The 24,661-nt window shown below is 48.7% G+C and overlaps 1 protein-coding gene across 1 annotated transcript in view; it reads left to right on the top strand.

Annotated features, from left to right (window-relative positions):
- Positions 1–3,365: 3,365 nt before the first annotated feature.
- Positions 3,366–24,661, top strand: part of LOC309375836 (uncharacterized protein) — a gene marked incomplete at its 5' end in the record, with an annotated part of 36,204 nt that continues 14,908 nt past the window's right edge. The window contains 10 exons of the mRNA XM_081921753.1: positions 3,366–3,387; positions 6,051–7,771; positions 8,803–8,834; positions 9,814–10,033; positions 13,942–14,111; positions 15,124–15,221; positions 18,869–19,055; positions 20,629–20,810; positions 22,004–22,157; positions 22,653–22,866. Of these exons, the coding sequence (XP_081777879.1) occupies positions 3,366–3,387; positions 6,051–7,771; positions 8,803–8,834; positions 9,814–10,033; positions 13,942–14,111; positions 15,124–15,221; positions 18,869–19,055; positions 20,629–20,810; positions 22,004–22,157; positions 22,653–22,866 (3,000 nt within the window). The remainder of the gene's footprint in view (positions 3,388–6,050; positions 7,772–8,802; positions 8,835–9,813; positions 10,034–13,941; positions 14,112–15,123; positions 15,222–18,868; positions 19,056–20,628; positions 20,811–22,003; positions 22,158–22,652; positions 22,867–24,661) is intronic.

Below are 24,661 nucleotides of genomic sequence, written 5' to 3'. Positions count from 1 at the left end.
CAACGCCTGCACGCATGCATTGCCTTGCACGCCCGCCAAGGGGTCTCCCCGCGGTCCGATGCGTCCCCTCCAGCGCAGATGCAGCATTGCAAAAATAAAAAAACCCCGACGCAGCCCTACCTGGGGGGCAGCCTCCGCCGCTCCGCCTCCGCGGGGATCCCCGGGCTCCATCCTGCCGCCCGATCTCCGGAGGGCGCAGGCAGGCTGTGCGGGGTCTGCGCGGAAGAGCCCCTGCCCGCCCGGCTGCCGCCGCTGCGCTCATTCCATGGCCGGGAGAAGAGCGCTTCAAATAAAACGCCCGGCCCGCCAGGCCACGCTGGGAAACGTAGTTCGCGCACCCCGCGCGGGCACGGAGCCCAAGAGCGAGGGGACTACGGATCCCGGCAGCCCCCGCGTCGGGGACAGAGGAGGAGAGGCCGGGTGCAGGGATGGAGGGACGGGTGGGCGAGCGAGTGAGTGAGTGGCAGCCGCCAAGCCTTGGCCAAGAGCCAGGAAGGGCCTCCCCGGAGGAGGAGGAGGAGGAGGGAGGCGCAGAGCGGGAGGGAGGGAGGGAACCCCAGGGGTCATCTAGTGACGGCGCCCCAATCGAAAATTTGACTTTAAAAAAAAAAATCTTTCAATTTTTAAATTTTTCCCGCGGCACACCAGGCAACATCTCGCGGCACACTAGTGTGCCGCGGAACAGTGGTTGGGAAACACTGCACTAGGGTGGGGTGGCCTTGACTGTCGGCTCCCTCCTTGCTTAGTCTCAGGGTTGTCTCTTGTAGAGCCCAGCAGGCAGGAGGTGGAAGCAAATAGGAGGTGGAAGCAAATCTGGAATGTGTTGTCTCCACCTGCCATTGGCTCTGGCGCCCCCTGCTGTTGGGCTCCACTGGGCACCAGCCAACCACTACCCCTCTGGACTCCCTCTGGACTGTAACTGGTGTGTCAATCAAGTTCAAGTGATCCTATTAATTCTTTAAATTACGTTTATTATGTTTTCAGAAAGGGTTAGGAAAGAAATAGTGGGAAATGATCCATAATGAATTGAAACAAATGTTTTAAAGTACTTTCCCAAAAAACCAAAGTCTTTTCTGTTGGGGATAATTCAGACTGAAATTCATAGGTGTCAAAAAAGGTTATTTATGTATGCCCTTGTTTTGTTAGCCCCAAAACGAGTGAGGTCCCAAACAATGAAGAATGGCAACTTAAGTTGACAGAATATGCACAACTCGCAGACTTAACATATAGAAAAAGAGAACAAGAAGAACATACTGTACATTTAGAGAAAATTGGAGAATGTTTATTGACTATATGGGAAATAATTGTGTACAGCGGAAAACGCTGGCAGCATTAAGATAAATTCAACAGTGTAAATAAGTTTTGATGGAAAACCGATTGGTATAGTTCTTGTAAAATATGCAGGGATTTATGATATGTAAAATGAACCATGGAAAGAGAAGGATAGTCATTGATATTTTAAGGATGTAAAAATGAGTACTTTAAATTGTATAACAGAAAATTTAATAAAAAATTATAAAAAAGGAATGAGATAGAGTAAGGGATACAGGGGAGGGAGCCCATTGTTTTGTTTTTGTTCCTGTTTTATATATGTGTGTGTGTGTATTTGCATATGTAAATATATATCTTGCGTTTTTATGCTGGGATCTTCAGACAAAGATTGATTGAATAAGTAAATAAATGAAATTGTATTGGGAGCAAAGTCATTGGCAACTCAGGTAGGAAATAGATGCGCTCGCGTTTGCGAAAGGGGAAATTAAATTCTTAGGAACTGGTTGGAAAGGTTTATAGTCACATCGTTTATCAAGTTTAAGAAAGGAGGGGTCTGTGGAAGACAGGTGGGTGGGTATTTTCAGGATTGGCACAGTATAGTAGGCAAGCAGCTGTTGATACTTAGATGGAGATTTAAAAATATATATATATATTGAGGAAGTAATGAGAATTAGAAATTAAATATGTTATTTGTCTTTCTACGTCTTGACGTGGGGTAAGATGCACGATTATGGTGTGTACTGAGGAGTGCATTATCTTAGAATCAGAAAAAATATTTGTTTAAAAGTGTCACCTGAGCTCGCTTCCCCTCCTCCCTCCCTCCTCCCTTTTCCCTTGTACAGTGGTACCTCGGGTTACATATGCTTCAGCTTACAGACTCCGCTAACCCAGAAATAGTACCTCGGGTTAAGAACTTTGCGTCAGGATGAGAACAGAAATCGTGCTCTGGCGGCAGCAGGAGGCCCCATTAGCTAAAGTGGTACCTCAGATTAAGAACAATTTCAGGTTAAGAACGGACCTCCGGAATGAATTAAGTACTTAACCTGAGGCACCACTGTAAGCGGGTGGCACTGTGGATTAAACCACAGAGCCTAGGACTTGCCGATCAGTAGGTCGGCGGTTTGAATCCCCGCAACGGGGTGAGCTCCCGTTGCTCAGTCCCTTCTCCTGCCAAGCTAGCAGTTCGAAAGCACGTCAAAGTGCAAGTAGATAAATAGGTACCGCTCTGGTGGGAAGGTAAACGGTGTTTCCGTGCGATGCTCTGGTTTGCCAGAAGCGGCTTAGTCCTGCTGGCCACATGACCCGGAAGCTGTACGCTGGCTCCCTCGGCCAATAAAGGGAGATGAGCGCCGCAACCCTAGAGTTGGCCATTACTGGACCTAATGGGAGGCCCCATTAGCTAAAGTGGTGCTTCAGGTTAAGAACAGTTTCAGGTTAAGTACGGATCTTCGGAACGAATTAAATACTTAACCTGAGGTACCACTGTACGTGTATGTCCTTTTAGACTGTAAAACCTGAGGGCAGGGACCCTCTTAGTGTTGCTTTTCGCAAGTCGCTCTGGTGAGAGCCATGTTTGCCTAAAGAGGCAGCGTGCAGATCCCTGAAGTCGTATGTCTTTGCTCTTGAGCGATGATTATTGCAGGCATTTGAGAATTGCTTGAAATAATTCATAGAAGATATTTTTCTACGGGCAAGACATCAGCATGTGGTTCTGCCGCCGGCGCCGGCCAGACAGACTGGGTCGTTCTGGAGCTAATTTGCCCGGCTCGTCTTGAGGACGGAGCTCTAATTAGAAGTGGATCAAAGCCTCCTTGCTCCTCTTTTCCACCGCCCTGCATGTTGGACATCTGGTTCCACAATGACTAACTGGGATCTTAAATCGTGGGCTCTAAGCTGCTTAGAGCGACTCAGCTGGCTAGCACACTTCGGCTTTTGAGCATTAAGCGTGCTGTCAGCTGCCGGGGAGAACCCAGCACGGTGGGGTGTTGTCGTTGTTCCCCGGCCCCAACCCATCAAGGTCAGAGAAACAAACACAAAGGGGCATCTGCTTCTGCCCCACACCCTACCCCACAGATCCGGACGGAGCCGGGAGCATGTCCCATGGTGCCGATCGGAGTGAGTAAGGCCGCTGCGGGAAGAGAGGCGGATTGCCTGCAGGAGGTGCGTCGTAAAGCCGCACCCTTACGATGTGCTGAGAGAGGCATTCGGCCGATGTTGGCATTCGGCAGCTTAGCGCAGGCACAGGCAAATAGTGTTTGGCTGGGGAGGTGGGCACCCTCTGCTCAATTTAGCATCCTTGCAGAGGGACGAGACAGGGGGCAACTGCAGCAAAATGTGGCAGAGTATCTTGGTGTACTAGCCAGCGCTCAGAGTCCTACAGCTACTGAGGTTGCCTTGTTCTCTATGAATATACAGTGGCACCTCAGGTTACATACGCTTCAGGTTACATACGCTTCAGGTAACAGAGTCCGCTTCAGGAAACTTTGCTTCAGGATGAGAACAGAAATTGTGCGGCGGCAGCAGGAGGCCCCATTAGCTAAAGTGGTGCTTCAGGTTAAGAACAGTTTCAGGTTAAGTACGGACCTCCAGAACGAATTAAGTACTTAAACTTAAGTACCACTGTACAGTGGTAAAGGTAAAGGGACCCCTGACCGTTAGGACCTGTCGTGGCCGACTCTGGGGTTGCGGTGCTCATCTCGCTTTATTGGCCGAGGGAGCCGGCGTACAGCTTCCGGCTCATGTGCCAGCATGACTAAGCCACTTCTGGCAAACCAGAGCAGCACACGGAAACACCGTTTACCTTCCCGCCGGAGTGGTACCTATTTATCTACTTGCACTTTGATGTGCTTTCGAACTACTAGGTTGGCAGGAGCAGGGACCGAGCAGCGGGAGCTCACCCCGTCGCGGGGATTCAAACCGCTGACCTTCTGATCGACAAGTCCTAGGCTCTGTGGTTTAATCCACAGTGCCACCCGCATACACCTCGGGTTAAGTACTTAATTCGTTCTGGAGGTCCGTTCTTAACCTGAAACTGTTCTTAATCTGAGGTACCACTTTAGCAAATGGGGCCTCCCCCTGCCACTGCCTGATTTCTGTTCTCATCCTGAAGCAAAGTTCTTAACGCGAGGTACTATTTCTGGGTTAGCTGAGTCTGTAACCTGTAGCGTATGTAACCCGAGGTACCACTGTATATATCTTCCCCATCTTTCTATTGACCTATATTTGGGGAGTTTCCTGCTCAGGTTTATACTTAGCCTCGTTTTGATCCATTTCGGTTGGCACCGGGCACCTGAGTTTGCTATTAAAGGGAGGGGCGGACCATAGTCTATAACTCTTATTTGTGGCGGAGCCTGTGAGAAGGAGTGGGTTGCTCACAGCCTCTCTGGGGATTGGCTGTGTATCGCTTGCTAATCTGAAATCCAGGGACGGACTGTTCTAGGACAGAGTCAACCCCGTGCAACACCTAGAGAATCACAGCGTGCATTTGAAACCCAGGGGTTGATGGCGTGAATAAGTCCTTCCTAATGTCTGCCCTGAATCTTGCAGGTTTCAGCTTCCTTAAATGACCCTGTTAGATTCCAGTACTATGGGAGAAGGGGCGCGGGTGGCACTGTGGGTTAAACCACAGAGCCTAGGACTTGCCGATGAGAAGGTCGGTGTTTCAAATCCTCACGATGGGGTGAGCTCCCGTTACTCGGTCCCTGCTCCTGCCAACCTAGCAGTTCGAAAGCATGTCAAAGTGCAAGTAGATAAATAGGTACCGCTCCGGCGGGAAGGTAAACGGCGTTTCCGTGCGCTGCTCTGGTTCGCCAGAAGCGGCTTAGTCATGCTGGCCACATGACCCGGAAGCTGTACGCCGGCTCCCTCAGGCAATAAAGCGAGATGAGCGCCACAACCCCAGAGTTGGTAGCGACTGGACCTAATGGTCAGGGATCCCTTTACCTTACCTTTACTATGGGAGAAGGAGGAAACCTTATTTGCTTTCTGCAAAGAAAGTGTAATTTTACAAACCTCTGTAATGTTTCACTTTCTCACCGTTTTTAGAAACTTAAATGTTCCTCAATTGTTGCGTCAATTTACAGTGTTCATTGTAAGTGTATTATTGTTGTTATTATTATCAGAATACAGTCATACCTTGGATCTCAAACACCTTGGCTCCTGAACGAGTGTTCCAGTTTTCGAACGATTTTTCGGAGCCAAACGTCCAACGGGGCTTCCAATTGGCTGCCAGAGCTTCCTGCAGCCAATCAGAAGCCGCGATTTGGTTTCCAAACATTTTGGAAATCGAACCGACTTCCGGAATGGATTACGTTCAGCTTCCAAGGTATGACTGTAACAGTGTGCTTTGCTTTCCCACAATGCACCTGCACCACACATTTAAAGCATGTGGCTGCCCGCAGGAATCTTGGGAACTGTAGTTTGGTAAAGGTGCTGGGAATTGTGGCTCTGTGAGGGAGAAATGACAGAGCCCAGGATTCTTTGGAAGAAGCCATGCGATTTAAATGTGCAGTACAGATGTGGCATTCAGTAAATGTATGTCAGTTTTCCACACGTTCTTCCTCCTTCTGCTCAGATTCCCTGTTTTCAGACATCATGGCATGTCAGTAATCATTGTTTGCTTTTGTGAAGTCACGGAATGTTCACGCACATCCCAACTTGCAAAGTTGAAGGATCTGACGTGGGGTCACTGTTAAACGTCAGCCACGGGGAGGAATGGAAAGGTATTTGACACGCATGCTGAGTCCTAACATAAACAGCTTTATTCTTCCCCTTTGCAGAGCAAACAAACATCCAGAGAAACATCAACATCAATCTGTACCTGTCCACGGAAAGGAATGTAGCAGCCGACTCCGTTGTCCGCAGGTCAGACTGCGGAGGAGCGAGTTCCCCGGGGGGAAAACGGGCTGCATTCACGGGAAAGGGAAGCAATGTCCTACAGCAACACCGTGCTGTTCAGACCAACCTGTCTTGCCCTTATTGGCCTTTCCAGGACGCCACCGGCGGCTCTTTACCCAAACAGCAAAGCAACCTTGCGTCGAAACTGCAGAGGGGCGCATCTGGAGACTCCGAGTTTACCAGCGATGCACCAACTTCATGCTCAGAGCAGCTCGGTTTAAAGGGCGACCCTCCCAGCCACCTCTCGAGTAGAAGCCGCGATGTCTCTCATGCCTGCGGCACCCTCTCCAAAAACAGGATGGGAAGCGAGGACCAGTATGGGTCAAAACCAAGCCATGTTTGTGCGTCGAGAAGAATCTGCGGGCATCTCGGGGATTGCAGAGGGTGCTTCTCTCCGGCCGAATTGCCCGTGACATTGGCTCCTGGCTCCGTTTCCTGCCGGTGTCCTCCCACGAGCCCCAGCAGAAGCGACGACTCTTTCCATCGTGGGCCCGGCCTTACCTTGGACCATTTGAACTCTTCGACTTTGGTGGAGAGCGCTGGGTCTTCTGCAGCGCTCCAGACCCTCTTGAAGTCTTCCCGGACGTCTGCTGACCTGCACCGCTCCATCCGGCAGCTCAAGGGAGAAGCCGCCTCCTCAATGGGGGCGTTGGGCTCCTCCCCCTGGGAATCCAAACGTCCTCTTTTCCCTTGCCAGCCACTCCGCAATCCTCAGGTCTCCGCCTCGTCTGTGCTGAGTGCTGTGGAGCATCTGGCGGTGGGAGAGAGCTACGCCAGGCAGGCCAGCGTCAAATGGCGAGCCCCTTTTCCCAGGGACTGGGGCGGCACTTCCACCGTGGGCAAACCCATCTCCGTTGTCTACAGGTGCGACAACGCTGGATTGCAGACATGCCCAACGGAGGCCTTGGACCAGTCAGGTTTCCGTGGCGGCTTTGATCTGACCTCGCTGGTACTTCGGGGAGAAGACCTCTGTTCCAAAACCTCCATTCGCTACCTCGAATGTTGCGCGGGCGGCAGGTGGCAGACTCCGGAAAGAACGGGTGCCTGCGGCTGTTCCATAACCCGCTGCCACCGAAAGGCAGCTGATCCGGAAGAGCTCGCCTCCGGAGCGTTGCGTCGCTCAGAGTTGAGTCTCTCGGAGCATGCCTCGAGACTCCTTTCCTTCGACAACTTGGAGGTCTCCCTGAAGACGTTGTGCGCCAACTCTCCGGCAAACCTGGGGTCTCCTGTGTGCGTCAGCCTGGCGGTGCATTCTCCTGCGTGCCGGTTTAGGAATGGCACCCAGGATTCTGACGTCCGTGAAGCTGAGGGCGAACTAGGAGAGGACAGCGGGGGCCCCACGCTCTCTTCAGGGGAGCACACTGCGGATCTGCCCCACTGGAAGCTCAACCGCTTTGGCGAACATTGGCAGGCTGCCGATAGTATAGGTGCGACCGTTGTTGGGAGTAGTGGCAACGGCTCCCCAAATTCCGTGCCCGGCAACTGTTGGCCTGATGCGGAAAATAGTCAGGGAGGAGGGCCTTCAGCGGAGCGGACTGGGAAAAGGACCACAGCATTGTACGACGAGGAGAGCAACAACCGGGTGGATGATAAGCAAAAGGAGGTGAGCTCAGTCTGTCTGTTATTGACTAAAGCAGGCGTAGGCAAACTCTGGCCCTCCAGATGTTTTGAGACTACAATTCCCATCATCCCTGCCCGCTGGTCCTGTTAGCTAGGGATGATGGGAATTGTTGTTCCAAAACCTCTGGAGGGCCAGAGTTTGCCCATGCCTGAAACTAAAGTTTGGATTTTTTCGTTTCATTCCTTGCTTTGTTTCCCTCTGTTTTTCTTTTCCTGTTTGACTTCTTTCGTCTTTGTTTTGTCCTCTGGGGTAAGGAGAAGCTCCCAGGGGAGAACTGGGAGAATCCACCTCTTTCTGGGTGGGGTAAGAGTTAAGATTTACCAGTGAGAGAAGACTTTGTATTCTTCTTTTTCTGTTTTTTTTCTTTTTGTCTAGATTACTTCATTTTTTATTGTCAAGTATTACGAACAGTCTTAATAAAATCTTAGTTTTTTTTTTAAAAAAGTTTGGATTAATAGGTTATTGTATTTTAGTGTTTTGTTGGAAGCCGCCCAGAGTGGCTGGGGAAACCCATCCAGATGGGCGGGGTATAAATAATAATAATAATAATAATAATAATAATAATAATAATAATAATAAATAATTAATTGGATTCAGGAGCAATGGCCTAAACGTAGAGACCCCCCCCTTCCGGTCCAAATTGATACAGCCATTCCGCTTACCAGCTAACGGAGCGGCATGTTGGATGAACATTGAGTTTTGTGTCTCGTGGCCTTCTCTCCCAGCTTTTGGCGGTGAGTTCCACAAGTTACTTGGAAGCAAAACTAAATTGTGTGCGATAAGCTGATGTATACCAGGGTGTGTATATTATTTTATTTCGATCTGCGTTGTGGATTCAGGTGGTAGATCTCTGCTTTCCTTGAGCTTTTTCAGCCCAATTCAGGTTACCATGGTGCAGAATTTAGAATCTGGTGGGTGTGGAATGTCCCAAGCCTTGCTGCCCAGAGATTCCATAAGAGGAGGGATGAGCTTGTTCCAACATATTGTCTTGATTTTTCTTTCTTTGCTTACAGGACCTGGAATCGATGGAGAAGAAGAGAAACAGGTAATTATTTTGCTCGTCTTTAAACGCTTTTGGTGCTGTAAATGTTACAAAATGTGTTTACATTTTTTAAAAGAAACCCCTCCCCCGTTTAAATCAAATGCAGTGGTACCTTGGTTCTTAAACTTAATCCGTTCCAGAAGTCCGTTCCAAAACCAAGGCACGCTTTTCCATAGAAAGTAATGCAAAATGGATTCTTCCGTTCCAGACTTTTAAAAACAACCCCTTTTGGCTTGAATTTTACTATCTAATGAGACCATTGAGCCATAAAATGAAAGCAATTATCAATGTACTGTACTATAAAATAAATAAGACAGTATTGTAGATGATTAAAAATTAAAATGAATTTTTTTCTTGCGTGCACTGATGATAGTCATTGTTTAGATGGGGGGCTTTTATCTATTTCCGCAGTCACTCAATCATTAAATCAATCAATCAATTAGTAGCTGAACTGGGTTCCACACAGTCACAAAAACAAATGAACTGAAAAAGCCTCAAAAACACAAAACAAATAGCAAAAGCAAAAGTGCCAAACTTAATCTGTCCCGGAAGTCTGTTTGACTTCTGAAATGTTTGAAAACCAAGGCGCCTCAGAAACAATAGTAAACAGCCATATTGGACGTTTGGCTTCTGAAAAATGTTCCAAAACTGGAACACTTACTTCCAGATTTTCGTCGTTTGGGAACCAAGGAGTTTGGGAACCAAGGCATTTGAGAACCAAGGTACCGCTGTAGTAAATAAATATTTTTTAATAGCAGCATGCATTTAAAAAGCTGTAGGTGGGGAGAATGCCTGTCCATCCCAAGTGATGTGTGCATTGTCTCCGAAACCTGCTTTCTCTTTCGAAGTATCGCCTATTCCCTTAAACAGATCAGATTAGATTAATCAACTCGAGCTGATCACTTAATCAACTTAAATTTGTGGTGGTTAATTGGTTAAACGGAACGCTAGTTCTTGTTTCCCTTTTTCCCCTCTCTCCCAGGCCTTTGCCCCAGAGGGTGGACCCCCAGCTGGAGAAATGCTTTGTGGCCTGGCACAACCATGTCTCTGGGAAAACGGCCACTGCCCGGGCTCTGTATGAGCGCCAGCTGTTGCGCAAGGGGCTTGCTGCCCTGCGGTGGGCCGTGCAGTTAAGGAAGGTTCAAGCAGGCATTGCCCAGAGGAACCACATTCTGGTGGTGCTAGCTGCCAGCTTCCGCAAGGTAAGAGGGCTTGGGGGGGGGCCTTAAGAGAGCAGGGTGCAGCCAAGACGGGCCCAGTTTCTGGGTCCAGCTACACCTCACTGGTAGAACACACGCCCTCTGGTTTTTTGAAAAATCATTAAATTTGCAGAGCTGCTGCCAGTCAGAGCAGCCGATCATGAGTTAGATGCACCATATGCCAGTCTGCAGATGGGAAGTTCCTCAAGTTTCCAAGTTCGCCAGTTTTTTGTTCTAGGCAAAGGCCGTGTCAAACTTGTATTAAGGCAATTGTTGTTGTTGTTTAGTCGTTTAGTTGTGTCCGACTCTTCGTGACCCCATGGACCAGAGCACGCCAGGCACTCCTGTCTTCCACTGCCTCCCGCAGTTTGGTCAAACTCATGTTAGTAACTTCGAGAACACTGTCCAACCATCTCCTCCTCTGTCGCCTCCTTCTCCTTGTGCCCTCCATGTTTCCCAACATCAGGGTCTTTTCCAGGGAGTCTTCACTTCTCATGAGGTGGCCAAAGTCTTGGAGCTTCAGGATCTGTCCTTCCAGTGAGCACTCAGGGCTGATTTACTTCGGAATGGAGAGGTTTGATCTTCTTGCAGTCCATGGGACTCTCAAGACAGAGTCTCCTCCATCACCATAATTCAAAAGCATCAATTCTCCGGCGATCAACCTTCTTTATGGTCCAGCTCTCATTTCCATACATCACTACTGGGAAATCCATAGCTTTAACTATATGGACCTTTGTTGGCAAGGTGATGTCTCTGCAATAGCTTGTGAAATATGGACCACTTATAAACACCATCTCCAACTCCTTGAAAGATTCCATCAATGGTATCTCCAAAAATTTTTACACATCACGTGGGAAGACAGGCAAACTTATGCCAGTGTACTGGAAGAAGGAAAGATCACCAGTGTCGAAGCAATGATTCTTCAACATCAACTTCATTGGACTGGTCATGTTGTGCGGATGCCTGATTACATTGGTACCTTGGGTTAAGAACTTACTTCGTTCTGGAAGTCCATTCTTAACCTGAAACTGTTCTTAACCTGAAGCACCACTTTAGCTAATGGGGCCTCCCACTGCTGCCGCGCCGCTGCTGTGCGATTTCTGTTCTTATCCTGAAACAAAGTTCTTAACCTGAGGTACTATTTCTGGGTTAGTGGAGTCTATAACCTGAAGCGTCTGTAACCTGAGGTACCACTGTATTGTCTTCCAAAGCAACTTCTCTATTCTGAACTTAAAAATGGGAACCGTAATGCTGGTGGTCAACAAAAGAGGTTTAAACACTCTCTCAAGACAAATGTTTTAAAATCTAGTATAAAAACTGACAACTGAGAAACATTGGCCTGTGAGTGCTCCAGTTGGAGAACAGCCTTTACCAAAGGTGTCATGGGCTTTGAAGACACTCGAACTCAGGACGCAAGGGAGAAACGTGCTAGGAGGAAGGGACGCTTGGCAAACTCTCACCGTGATCAACTCCTGCCTGGGAACCTATGTCCCCACTGTGGAAGGACGTGTGGATCCAAAATTGGCCTCCGCGATCACTTACGGACTCATGCTAAAACCGTGTTTATGGAAGACAATCTTACTCAATTATGAGTGATTGCCAAAGAAAAAGAAGCAATAGATTTAATAAAATAATACAGAACATACGGTACATCCTTAATATAAAAATGCATACTATAAATACAGAGTTTGCCAAGTTCCTGAGCATTTGAACAGTGTACAAATAAAAAATTATTATTATTATTATGCATCTCTGACAGCTCCAATTATAACATCATTTTAAAAATCCAGTTTGCCAGCATCCATTCTGAAAGAGAGAGAAGATAACCAGAGACACCTACAAACTCAAACCCAACTTGCTTTCAGATGAAACCACTGAATCATCACAACAATTTTATAGCGATTTTAATTAACTCATTTTTCAGGATTCCCCCGCCCCCCACCAGTGCATAGAGGGACGCTCCGTGTTTTACAAAGCTATTGTTGTCGCTTAAAGAAACTGAACCGTTTCTGCTGGGGTGTGCCTGCTTGCTTGTGTGAACAAAGGCTTCAGAAAGCGATCCCTTGGGTCTCTGTATAAGAGGCAGGCTAGCAGGTAATGAGTGATGTCTTCCACCTGAGGTTGACCACAAATACAAAAGTCTGTCTACGTACCCAAATATTCTTGTAGGAGCCACCCAAGACTGCAGGGGGCTTCATCTGGAAATGCAGCTCAATCCAGGCATTTCGCAAGGAAGCTGGCAAGCGATTGGTCAGATTTCTTGTTGTTTAGTCATTTAGTCGTGTCCGACTCTTCGTGACCCCCTGGACCAGAGCACGCCAGGCACTCCTCTCTTCCACTGCCTCCCTCAGTTTGGCCAAACTCATGCTGGTAGCTTCGAGAACACTGTCCAACCATCTCGTCCTCTGTCGTCCCCTTCTCCTTGTGCCCTCCATCTTTCCCAACATCAGGGTCTTTTCCAGGGAGTCTTCTCTTCTCATGGGGTGGCCAAAGTATTGGAGCCTCAGCTTCACGATCTGTCCTTCCAGTGAGCACTCAGGGCTGATTTCCTTCAGAAATGGAAATGGTTTGATCTTCTTGCAGTCCATGGGACTCTCAAGAGTCTCCTCCAGCACCATAATTCAAAAGCATCAATTCTTCGGCGATCAGCCTTCTTTATGTTCCAAAATCTGTGTTTCAAGAGAGGATACCAAGGGGGAAATTGGGTGTTCCTAATTAGTTGCAGGTCACTTGTGGGTTGTATCCATAAGAACCAATCCTTAGTTGACATTTACTCATTTGCTTCCCTGCTCCTGTTTTAGAACGAACCATACCTCAGTCCTTCATGGGTGATGTAGGGTTATTTTTTCAGATATCTTTTTTTATTGAAGGGTAGCACTTGTGAAAAATTTATGGAGCATGAAATTGAAGCTGTGATTCCTGCATTGTGGGGGTGGGGGTGGGGTTGGACTAGATGACCCCCAGGGGTCCCTTTCGACTCTGCAGTTCGATGATTCTATGTCTGGAGGCGGTTGGAGGGCGGATGGCAGCTAACAGATTAAGGTTGAATCCTGACAAGACCGCAGTACTGTTCTTGGGGGACAGGAGGTGGGCAGGTGTGGAGGACTCCCTGGTCCTGAATGGGGTAACTGTGCCCCTGAAGGACCAGGTGTGCAGCCTGGGAGTCATTCTGGACTCACAGCTGTCCATGGAGGCACAGGTCAATTCTGTGTCCAGGGCAGCTGTTTATCAGCTCCATCTGGTACGCAGGCTGAGACCCTACCTGCCTGCAGACTGTCTCGCCAGAGTGGTGCATGCTCTGGTTATCTCTCGCTCGGACTACTGCAATGCACTCTACGTGGGGCTACCTTTGAAGGTGACCCGGAAACTACAACTAATCCAGAATGCGGCAGCTAGACTGGTGACTGGGAGCGGCCACCAAGACCACATAACACTAGTCTTGAAAGATCTACACTGGCTCCCAGTACGTTTCCAAGCACAATTCAAAGTGTTGGTGCTGACCTTGAAAGCCCTAAACGGCCTCGGCCCAGAATACCTGAAGGAGCGCCTCCACCTCCATCGTTTTGCCCGGACACTGAGGTCCAGTGCCGAGGGCCTTCTGGCGGTTCCCTTCCTGCAAGAAGTGAGGTTACAGGGAACCAGGCAGAGGGCCTTCTTGGTGGTGGCGCCCGCCCTGTGGAACACCCTCCCATCAGATGTCAAGGAAATAAACAACTATCTGACTTTCAGAAGGCATCTGAAGGCAGCCCTGTTTAGGGAAGGTTTAAATGACTGATGTTTTAATGTAGTTTTAATATTCTGTTGGGAACCGCCCAGAGTGGCTGGGGAAACCCAGCCAGATGAGTGGGGTATAAATAATAATTTGTTGTTGTTGTTGTTTATTAATTATTCCAAGCCTGGTTCTTTGTTAGTGGCAAGATGCTTTGGCGAAGCAGCGGAAGGCACAACCTTCCCCGCAACTGGAGGCAGTGAACCCCATCAGAGGAGCGCCGACAACCCCAGAAGCAGGGGGCGCAAGGATGTCCCCCAACCTATGCCACCTACCTGCGGAACACGTGGAAGATGCTGCCCGGTATAGCAGGTGCGTAAAAGAGGAGAAAGACAGGAATCCCGATTTGGATAGTTTGCTCGGGATTGTAGCATTAAATAGATTGCAACACCCCTGCGAGGTAGGCTGCCTCTGAGAGATGGCGCCAATCTAATCTCTGTAGGTGAGCGGGAATCTGCATCCCGGCCTCTTCAGTCTGAAACTGGCCGCTGCACACAGACACACACTTTGGGAGGATAAACAGAACCACTGTGCCTTTTTTCTTTTTTGAATTTATTTATTTGGTTTTTTCAGATTAAAGTGTTACAGTCACATATCCAACATACAGAGGGAAGCAGGTGGCGCTGTGGGTTAATCCACAGAGCCTAGGACTTGCCAGTGAGAAGGTTGGCGGTTTGAATCCCCGTGACGGGCTGAGCTCCCGTTGCTCACTCCCTGCTCCTGGCAACCTAGCAGTTCGAAAGCACGTCAAAGTGCAAGTAGATAAATAGGTACCGCTCTGGCGGGAAGGTAAACGGCGTTTCCGTACGCTGCTCTGGTTCGCCAGAAGCGGCTTAGTCATGCTGGCCACATGACCCAGAAGCTGTACGCCGGCTCCCTCGGCCAATAAAGCGAGATGAACGCCGCAACCCCAGAGTCAGCTACGACTGGATCTGATGGTCAGGGGTCCCTTTACCTTTTATCTAACATACAACATAAAAACAAGATTCTATACAATCTCCTGGACTCCTCCCCTTTGTGGGTCCTATTGTCAATCATTTCCTCCTGCATCTTTTATGATAATCCAAAATCTTTTACCTCTGCATTGTGTCCAAAATTCACCCTTAAACTACAAGTGATATTCCAATCCTGCGAATGACTTTAACTGTTTACAATGGTTTTCAAGATATGTTATAAATTTTCCCCATTCCCTATTAAAATTTTGGTCTTCCTGATTTCTGATTCTTCCGGTCATTTTGGCCATTTCGGCATAATCCATCAACTTGATCTGCCATTTTTCTCTGGTCGAGACTTTTATCTTCTTTCCATCTCGACCTTTTTTCAGGGCGGAGGGAAATCTCTGGACGCAGCTTCGTCGCCAGCAGGGAGGGGGCGAGACCTGCAGAAAGGCCGCGGCTCTACGGGATGTGAGGCGCTTGGCTGGTAAGGCGGTTGCCCCTGATCAGCTGCTTATATAGTAGCTTGAGATAAGTTGGGATGGAATGACCGGGTGTGGAGCACACTTCCACCTGCAGACAAGCCTCTCTCTCTCTCTCTCTCTCTCTCTCTCTCTCTCTCTCTCTCTCTCTCTCTCCCTTTCTTCTGTCTCTCTCCTTACTCTCTCTCTCTCTCTTTTTAAAAAATAATATTTATTAAGAGTTTAAAGATTACAGAATAAAAAGAAAAAGAATTAAACAATACAATACAGAAACAAAAAAAACAAAAAGACTACATATACATAACAAAACAAAATAAAAACAATTAAAAACACATCCAATACTTTCAATATCTTATCTTTTCATTTACATGTTTCAGCGACCTCCTCGCACCTCCCTTTTTTGTATTCCACTTCAATTAACTGTTTCAGCAAATCCTTTCCATCTTCCTCAGTTTTCTGTCCTATAATTTATCTTAACACATTTTAACCTTATTTTTCCCTTTGATCCATTAACAATCTATTTGTACTTAATTCTTTATAACATTTCTGCTAAAGCCATATAACTTCATTCCAACATCTTTCTAACATTCATTAATTTTACAATATTTCTGTAGATAATCTTTACATTTCTTCCAATCTTCTTCCACCGACTCTTCTCCCTGGTCTCGGATTCTGCCAGTCATTTCCGCCAGTTCCATGTAGTCCATCAACTCTCTCTCTCTCTCTCTCTCTCTCTCTCTCTCTCTCTCTCTCTCTCCTCTCTCTCTCTCTCTCTCTCTCTCTCTCTCTCTCTCTCTCTCTCTCCTCTCTCTCTCTCTCTCTCTCTCCCTCCCCCTTCCATATGACTCTATCCCTTCCTTCTCTCTCCCTCTCTCTCTCTGTCCTCTCTCTCTCTCCCCCTTCCTTATATATCTCTCTCCCCATATATATAAGGGAGGGAGAGAGAGGGAGGGAGAGAGAGAAGGAAGAGAGCACACATCAACCCGCAGACAAGCCACAGCTGTCTGAACATCATGCCCTCTATCTAACCTTTGGCTTTCTCAGTGGTCTGCCGTGCCCTGTCTATGACCTTTGTCTCCTTTGTTATACATTGTGCAAGGGGAAAGTGATGCGGTGGAAACAGGTGCCAAAATAACTTTGTACCACCCCACGATCGGGTGATTGGAAGATGTGTAAAGGGCACAGCCCATAATGTATCTGCCTGGTTTTGCATATTGTGCTAATAAAAAGAGCTTCAGTAGAGCTGGCTGGCAGCTTGCTTGTCCACAGCTCACCTGCATTACCAACTCCTGCCTCATGTCCTTCACTTCAGTTGGGAAGCTTGCAGCGGGGACGCACTCTGTGCAGAATGCCTGCTCTGCCAGCCACACCCTTTCCCAAGGTGTTCCGTTCCGTTCGCGACAGCGACAGCGGACCACTGAGCATGCTCCATCCTCCATGGGCTGCTGGGGGGGGGCTTCTCCCTCCCTTAATTCCCCCCACCCACACCTCAACCTCAGATATTTTATACTTCTGCAAGCTTTGAGATCCCCCAGGACTACTTTTTAAAAAAATGCAATAATTTTTATTAGTTTATTAGAATAATCCAATGGTAACCACATTATAACAGTGCCAAATTATAATGCAATTACTAATCCCAGCCATTCAGATGCCAAATTATATAATTTGGGTGGCCTCCCGCGTGCCAGAATGGACGGTTTGGTGATTTGCTTTGTTTCCGCGTTCCAAAATCTTGTTCATCTCAATTACATTCCAGTCAAAATAATCCCTTGTACGACAACTGCAATATTAACGACATCCATTCGTCTTGACACATTAAATGATTTATAAACCCATAGGTGAAGCATTCAAACTATATCCTTATTCCTTCTGTGTGTGACAATTATTCTGCCTGTGGGGTTCCTTCCTGTCCTTCTAAATGTTAAAAAGGTAAAGGGACCCCTGACCATTAGGATGGATTGTGACAGCAATTGTTCGTTAAAGCTCCGCCATAACTTGATGCATTTTTGCAAAACTGTGCAATTATTGACCGGAATCTTGTTTGTTTCCATTCCTGCACTTGCATTGTTTAAAGGTAAAGGGACCCCTGAGCATTAGGTCCAGTCGTGGCTGACTCTGGGGTTGTGGCGCTCATCTTGCTTTATTGGCCGAGGGAGCCGGCGTACAGCTTCCGGGTCATGTGGCCAGCATGACTAAGCCGCTTCTGGCGAACCAGAGCAGCGCACGGAAATGCCGTTTACCTTCCCTACCTATTTATCTACTTGCACTTTGACTTGCTTTTGAACTGCTAGGTTGGCAGGAGCAGGGACCGAGCAACGGGAGCTCACCCCGTCGCGGGGATTTGAACCACTGGCCTTCTGATCGGCAAGTCCTAGGCTCTGTGGTTTAACCCACAGTGCCACCTGCGTCTAAAATGTTACGTCTTATCTATTCCCAGCCGTCACTTGCCATCTATCATGCCTCGGGCAGAGCTAATACCCCATTGTCGTTTCAGAAGTTCTCCCCGTGGACTACTTGTTTGCATAGATCGGGGTTGGTGAAACTCGGGTTTAGAGGCCAAAAGTGACCCTCCAGCCCCCCCCATCCCTAAAACTCCCCATAACCACACCTTTTACTGGCCCTGTTTCACACCCTCCTGGAGTATTTGTCCGCGATGGGGTTGTGCTCTTGTACTCTGATCCCTCAGATAAAATTTTATAGATTTGTGGATTTGGAAGGGACCCCCAAAGGTCATCCAGTCCAACCCACTGGAATTCAAGAATTGCTACCTCCATTGCTCTGCCCACTTGTGCCTTGGGCTCCACCAACCAATGGCCCTCAGAAAGGAATACGGCCCCCGGGCTGAAAAAGCGTTCCCCACTCATGGGGCTGCAAGAGGTCTTCTTAGGTGTTCTTACAGCACGCAGAGTATTTGCCCCAAGCTTAGAAAATTCAGTGGTACCTCGGGTTACATACGCTTCAGGTTACAGATGCTTCAGGTTACAGACTCCGCTAAACCAGAAATAGTACCTCGGGTTAAGAACTTTGCTTCAGGATGAGAACAGAAATCGTGCTCCGGTGGTGGCGTGGTGGCAGCAGGAGAACCCATTAGCTAAAGTGGTGCCTTTAGCTAAAGTGGAGACCCCATTAGCTAAAGTGGACCTCCGGAATGAATTAAATACTTAACCAGAGGTACCACTGTAATAATAATAATAATAATAATAATACTTTATTATTTATACCCCGCTCATCTAGCTGGGTTTCCCCAGGCACTCTGGGCGGCTTCCAACAAAATATTAAAATACAGTGGTCTGTTAAACATTAAAAGCTTCCCTAAACAGGGCTGCCTTCAGATGTCTTTTTAAAGTCTGGTAGTTGTTGTTCTCTTTGACATCTGGTGGGAGGGCGTTCCACAGGGCGGGTGCCACCACCGAGAAGGCCCTCTGCCTGGTTCCCTGTAGCTTTGCTTCTCGCAGGGAGGGAACCGCCAGAAGGCCCTCAGCGCTGGACTTCAACGTCCAGGCAGAACGATGGGGGTGGAGACGCTCCTTCAGGTATACTGGGCCGAGGCTGTTTAGGGCTTTAAAGGTCAGCACCAACACTTTGAATTGTGCTTGGAAACGAAAATCTACCCACCTGGCGCTCTCCTCACCTCTTTTCCCCTGCAACGCAGCAGCTTTCAGATTGTGGCGCCTTCAGAAAGAGCGTCTGGAAAAAGAGGAGATTCGTGCCCAGGAGGCTCTCGCCCTTCTGGAGAAAAAGAGGCTGGTGACTGCGTTTGAGGCCTGGCGTTCCCGCTACAAGGCAGCCCGGCGGATCCTGCCACTGGTGGCTCAGGTGCAGAGAGGGCTGCTGAGCCGGTGAGCTGCGCATGATGATGATAATTTTTATATGTGGGCTTCTTGGTCGCGCCTTACGTTCCTTACCTCTTTGCGACATCTTTCTGGGGTAGGTTTGCCTTAGCACAGTGTTTCCCAACCTCAGGTCTCTAGCTGTTTTTGGACTACAACTCCCATCATCCCTAGTTAGCAGGAATTGTAGTCGCAAAACAACCTGGAGACCCACGTTTCCGAAGCACTGCATTAGCATCACGCAATGCCTCTCTACGTCTTTGCATGATTAGTTTGCAAGAGGGTGCTCTGCATTCTTCACAAGAGCCTTGCAAGGGAGGCCAGTGTTTGCTGCTCTGCAGCTTTCACAGCAACCTTGCAAGGTAGGTCAGTGTCTCTGTTTTGTATTATTGCTGCAGATTAAATTTAAAAAAAAAAAGTTAGCCTTGTATGATGCTGTTCTGCATTCTTCACAAGAGCCTTGCAAGAGAGGCCAGTATTTGTTGCCCTGCAGTTTTCACAGCAACAACAACAACAACAATAATAATAATAATAATAATAATAATAGTAGTAGTAGTAGTAGTTTATTATTTATACCCCACCCATCTGGCTGGGCCTTCCCAGCCACTCTGGGCAGCTTCCAACAAAATATTAAAGGGACCCCTAGAGATTTAGGTCCAGGCGTGACCGAGTCTGGGGTTGTGGCGCTCATCACGCTTTATTGGCCCGAGGGAGCCGGCGTACAGCTTCCGGGTCATGTGGCCAGCATGACTAAGCCACTTCTGGCAAACCAGAGCAGCACACGGAATCGCCGTTAACCTTCCCGCTGGAGTGGTACCTATTTATCTACTTCCACTTTGACATGCTTTTGAACTACTAGGTTGGCAGGAGCAGGAACCAAGCAACGGGAGCTCACCCCGTCAGGGGGATTCGAACCACGACCTTCTGATCGGCAAGCCCTAGGCTCTGTGGTTTAACCTACTGGGCCACCCGCGTCCCTAACAAAATATTAAAATACCGCAATACACCAAATCTTAAAAGCTTCCCTAAACAGGGCTGCCTTCAGATGTCTTCTAAAAGTCTGGAAGTTGTTGTTCTCTTTGACAACTGACAGGAGGGTGTTCCACAGGGCGGGTGCCACTACCGAGAAGGCCCTCTGCCTGGTTCCCTATAGCTTTGCTTCTCGCAGTGAGGGAACCGCCAGAAGGCCCTCAGTGCTGGACCTCAGTGCCGGGCAGAACGATGGGGGTGGAGACGCTCCTTCAGGTATAATAGGCTGAGGCCGTTTAGGGCTTTAAACATCAGCACCAACACTTTGAATTGTGCTCGGAAACGTACTGGGAGCCAAGGTGGGTCAGTATTGGCATCTCATGATGCTGCTCTGCGACCTTCACAACAAGCCTGCAGAGCGGTGGCTGTCCCAGAAGGCCACTTGCCTTTCAATTCCCCTCCGCCCACCTCCCCTGTCGGAAGCAGGTCACTGGGAAGAACCGCAAGTGGGCAGTGTTGCCGCCGTGGGCAGCTGGAGGCTGGGCCATGACGGCTTGATCCTGCTGCCAGACTATTCCTAAGACATTCTGTTGCTTTTCCCATCCCCCTCAAGCTGTTTCCAGGCCTGGAAGTCTGTCACCGACCGGGAGGCGCTGTGCAGGCACAGCAGGGAAGGCCTGCGGCTCGAATCGCTGAGGGTGCATTTCCATCAATGGGCCCTGATGTTGCAAGTCCAGGAAAAGGCCAGGAAGACTCTGCTGGAGCTGTGGGCCTTGAAGCGGAGGCGAGCCCACGGTGAGAACTGTAGCAAAGTCAGGGCATCGGGTCCAACTTGCTCGGGGTTGCCTGCACTGACTGGCAGCATCTCTTTGGGGTTTCAGAGAGAGGCCTCTCTTCCTGAGCCGCAGCCTCCCCCTAAAAAAATGAACTGAGATTCTAGTCCTCATAGTTTTGAATAAAGGGCTGGCTGTCATTAGGAAAGCTACAAGGAAAGGTCCTTGTTCTATCTAGCTCATACCTGTCAACTTACAGATTTGAAAATAAGGCCTCGAAAATAAGGGATCAGCAGCCAAAATAAGGGATTTTCAGAGCACACGTATGTTCACCTTCTGAGCGCCTCTGAGCCAAAGGCAGAAAGCCCAGCCAGTAGCCAAAAGAAGCCTCAAGCGGTGGTTCCCACAGCACAGCAACCCGGCAAAGGGGATGCAGCAAGGAAAACCACCGTCACCTCTCCGCTGGGAAGCGCTGAGCAAAGGCGAGTCCCCAGGCAACGCGGCCGATTTGATCGGCACAAGGCATGCAAGCTCCACCTCCCAGTCATTCTTAGACTCTTTATTGGGTGAGCAACGCAGCCAAGCAACACAGTTGGAGCCTCCCTCCTCCCTGGCCGGCAGGGAGGGAGGGAGAGGAGCTGCTTCCTTTGAAACCCGGGAAATTTAAGGGACATCATCAATAAGGGACAGCAGCGGGACACAGCGCTGGGATAAGGGACTTTCCCGCCAAATAAGGGACGGTTGACAGCTATGATCTAGCTGAGTGTTGCCCACACAGGCTGGCAGCTGCTCCGCAGGGTTTCCAAGTTTCCCTGGAGATGTCGGGATTTGAACCTGCAACCTTTTGCATGCAAAGCAGCTGCTCTACCACTGAGCTGCTCCCAGTGAGCCTTTCTGAAAGTTTAGAAAAACATCATTTGTGTACAGTCATACCTTGGGTTACAGACGCTTCAGGTTGCGCGTTTTCGGTTTGTGCACTGCGCCAAACCCGGAAATACTGGAACGGGTTACTTCCGGGTTTCGGCGCATGCGCAGAAGCACTAAATCGCACTTTGTGCATGTGCAGAAGCGGAACCCGTGCATGATCAGGCGCGGCGCTGCGGGTTGCGAATGTGTCTCCCACACGGATCACGTTCACAATCCGAGTGTCCACTGTACTTGAAATTCCTTCTAAATGCTTATTTTTCTCTCTCCCTCCCGCACTTAAATAAGCAGGGAACATGGATGCAGCTGAAAAGGTTCCTGCAGCCCATGCGAGGTGGTCCCAAAAGAGTGGCGCCGACGCTCTGGACGACTTCTACCGCGCATTGACGTTGCAGCAGGCGTTCCGGACATGGGAACTGAGGTGGCGGGAATCCCAGCGGGCGACGTAAGCGCTCAGACCCTGACCTAAGAGCTAAGAAATCGGGGGTAACAGGCACAGAGAGGTCTTTCTTGATCCAAACCACAGCTTTCACGTTTCGTCGTTGTTTTGAAATAGCAACCTTCTAGTCCTCATTGATAGAGGGCGAAATTTTGGAAGCCAGAGAGAGGTGGCTGAATCCAGTTTCCGAGGGACTGGTTTCCCCCTCCCACGTCTAGCCGTATGGGAAGTTGCAGGATTCTGGCTGCAGAAATTTTTTGTTTACTTTTTCTTTCTGGAGCAGGCAAAAGGCCCTGGCAGGATCTTCCTCCTTCCCATACCAGTTAATTTGGGGATATATTGTGCTCCGGCGGCAGCAGCGGGAGGCCCCATTAGCTAAAGTGGTGCTTCAGGTTAAGAACAGTTTCAGGTTAAGAAAGGAGCTCCGGAACGAATTAAGTACTTAACCCGAGGTACCACTGTACTTTTCTCCGAAAGCTCACAAAGGTCTTTCCCTTACAGTGCTTTCCGCCGAGTCTCGGAAAGGCGGCAGCTGAGAGAAGCTCTTGGGCTCTGGCGCCTGAAGACCCTCTGCCCGCATCCTCTTGGACTCGGCCCCGGGGACCTCGCTGAGGACCTTCTCCTTGCGTCGCCGGATTCCGAGGAGTCTTCCCTGTCCTCTGGTTTCCATAGCAACGTGCCTGCCCCGCCTCTCTCTAGCGGTTCGCTGGACAAGGTGAGGACAAGTCGCTGACAGGCTTCCCTCTGACCCTGGGGCCAATGCTTTGGCGCATAGGTGGGAGAGGAACAAGCAGGGGCAGCAGATAGATAGATATACCCACATCTACCCACACACAATTGATTGATTGATTGATTGATGATTGATTGATTGATTGAATTTATATACCGCACTAAACCCGGAGGTCTCAGAGCAGTTCACAGAAAAGATGACAACATATAAAATAGAAACAATAACAATAAGCCAATAACTGTCAGGAGCTTTGCCTACACTCGAGTAGGACCCTGGTAAAGACACATACTTGACTGGCATGTTCCCTCCCTCCTGGTCGTTTGCTCGGGAGCTTCAAAAGCTTTCTTCTGCCCGAACATCACAGCGACCGATGCCAACAGACATCGGCACAATTAGGGATCCGCAGAGTTTGCGCATCATGCATGACAGGCCTCAGCAACTCAGCATTTTGGCTAATCTACTTTATTTACATATAAACACACACGGAGCACTGCAACATGGCTCCCTCTCTCTCTCTAGGATCAGACAGCAAAGAGAAAGGACAATAGTCCCACTTCACGGAACACAGTAACACAAACATCATTTCCCACTTTGTGGAGTCAAAGCATATAGACAACAATCCCATGACTTCAATCATGAAGTAGGAATTCTAACAATAACACCCCCCCCCCCAAAAAAGAGCCGCATTTAAAAAGGGTATAGGATGTCAATCAGGTCGACCAACGACCTGGTTAAAAAGGAACATTTTTGCCTGGCGTCTAAAGTTGTGTAACGAAGGCGCCAAGTGAACTTCCCTGGGGAGAGCATTCCACAGACGGGGAGCCATTGCAGAGAAGGCCCCGTTCTTGTGTTGCTCTCGAGGAGGAGGCACATGAAGGAGGCCCTCAAAAGATCATCTCAGGGTCCGGGTAGGTTCATATGGGAAGAGGTGTTACTTGAGGCATTGCAGTATCTATGTGTGTGTGTGTGTGTGTGTGTGTGTATATATAAATAAATAAAACATATATATATATATCATATATATATATATATATATATATATATATTTGCTTTCGTAGATTTTCACGGGTACAGGAATGCAGGTTTTGGTGTCCTCGGGTGTCTTCCCGTGTAAAAGTTGGGGTGTCTAGGCGACGTTTCGACGAGGTCTCACTCGTCATCTTCAGGCTGGTGCTTTCGGCTTCTTGTTACTGGAACAGAGCAGGATCTCAGTGTTTGAGTTCCTATAAATACTGTTGAGGGGGTGTGGTGTATAGCCTCCAATGTTCTGGGCAGAGAGGAAGTTCCCAGGCTAGTGTGCCTTTTCTTCTTTTGTTCTTTTGGTCTATGAAATACCCTGCAAAGTCTGCCCAGCCACGTACATTGGACAAACAAACAGACGAATAAATGCACGTATCGCAGAACACAAGAATGCCGTCAAAAAAGAAGAAAAAACTTCCTCTCTTTTCCAACACATGAAAGAAACAGGACACGAAATTAATTTTGCAGATTCCAAATTGCTCTTTAACATGGAACATCACCACAAGAGAATAATCATGGAAGCCATCGAGATAGAGAAACACCCTCACAACATGAACAAGCGTGACGACACATCCCGCTTGCCAGACATCTGGAAATTAGCCCTCCCCTCAAAAACTGACACCAGATCCAGAGGCACACAGAACGCCATCACCAATCAACCACACCAGACCCAAACCCAGACCCTCTCCACAGATAAATTACAGACACCATCCAGTAGCCAAACCATGGTGGCACCTCCGGATGCTGCACCCCCCTGCAA

This window comes from Podarcis melisellensis, assembly GCF_964234715.1.
Source record: "Podarcis melisellensis genome assembly, chromosome: 8".
NCBI lineage: Eukaryota > Metazoa > Chordata > Lepidosauria > Squamata > Lacertidae > Podarcis > Podarcis melisellensis.
Note: the sequence above shows the minus strand (reverse complement) of the source record. Positions and strands in the feature narration are given on the sequence as shown.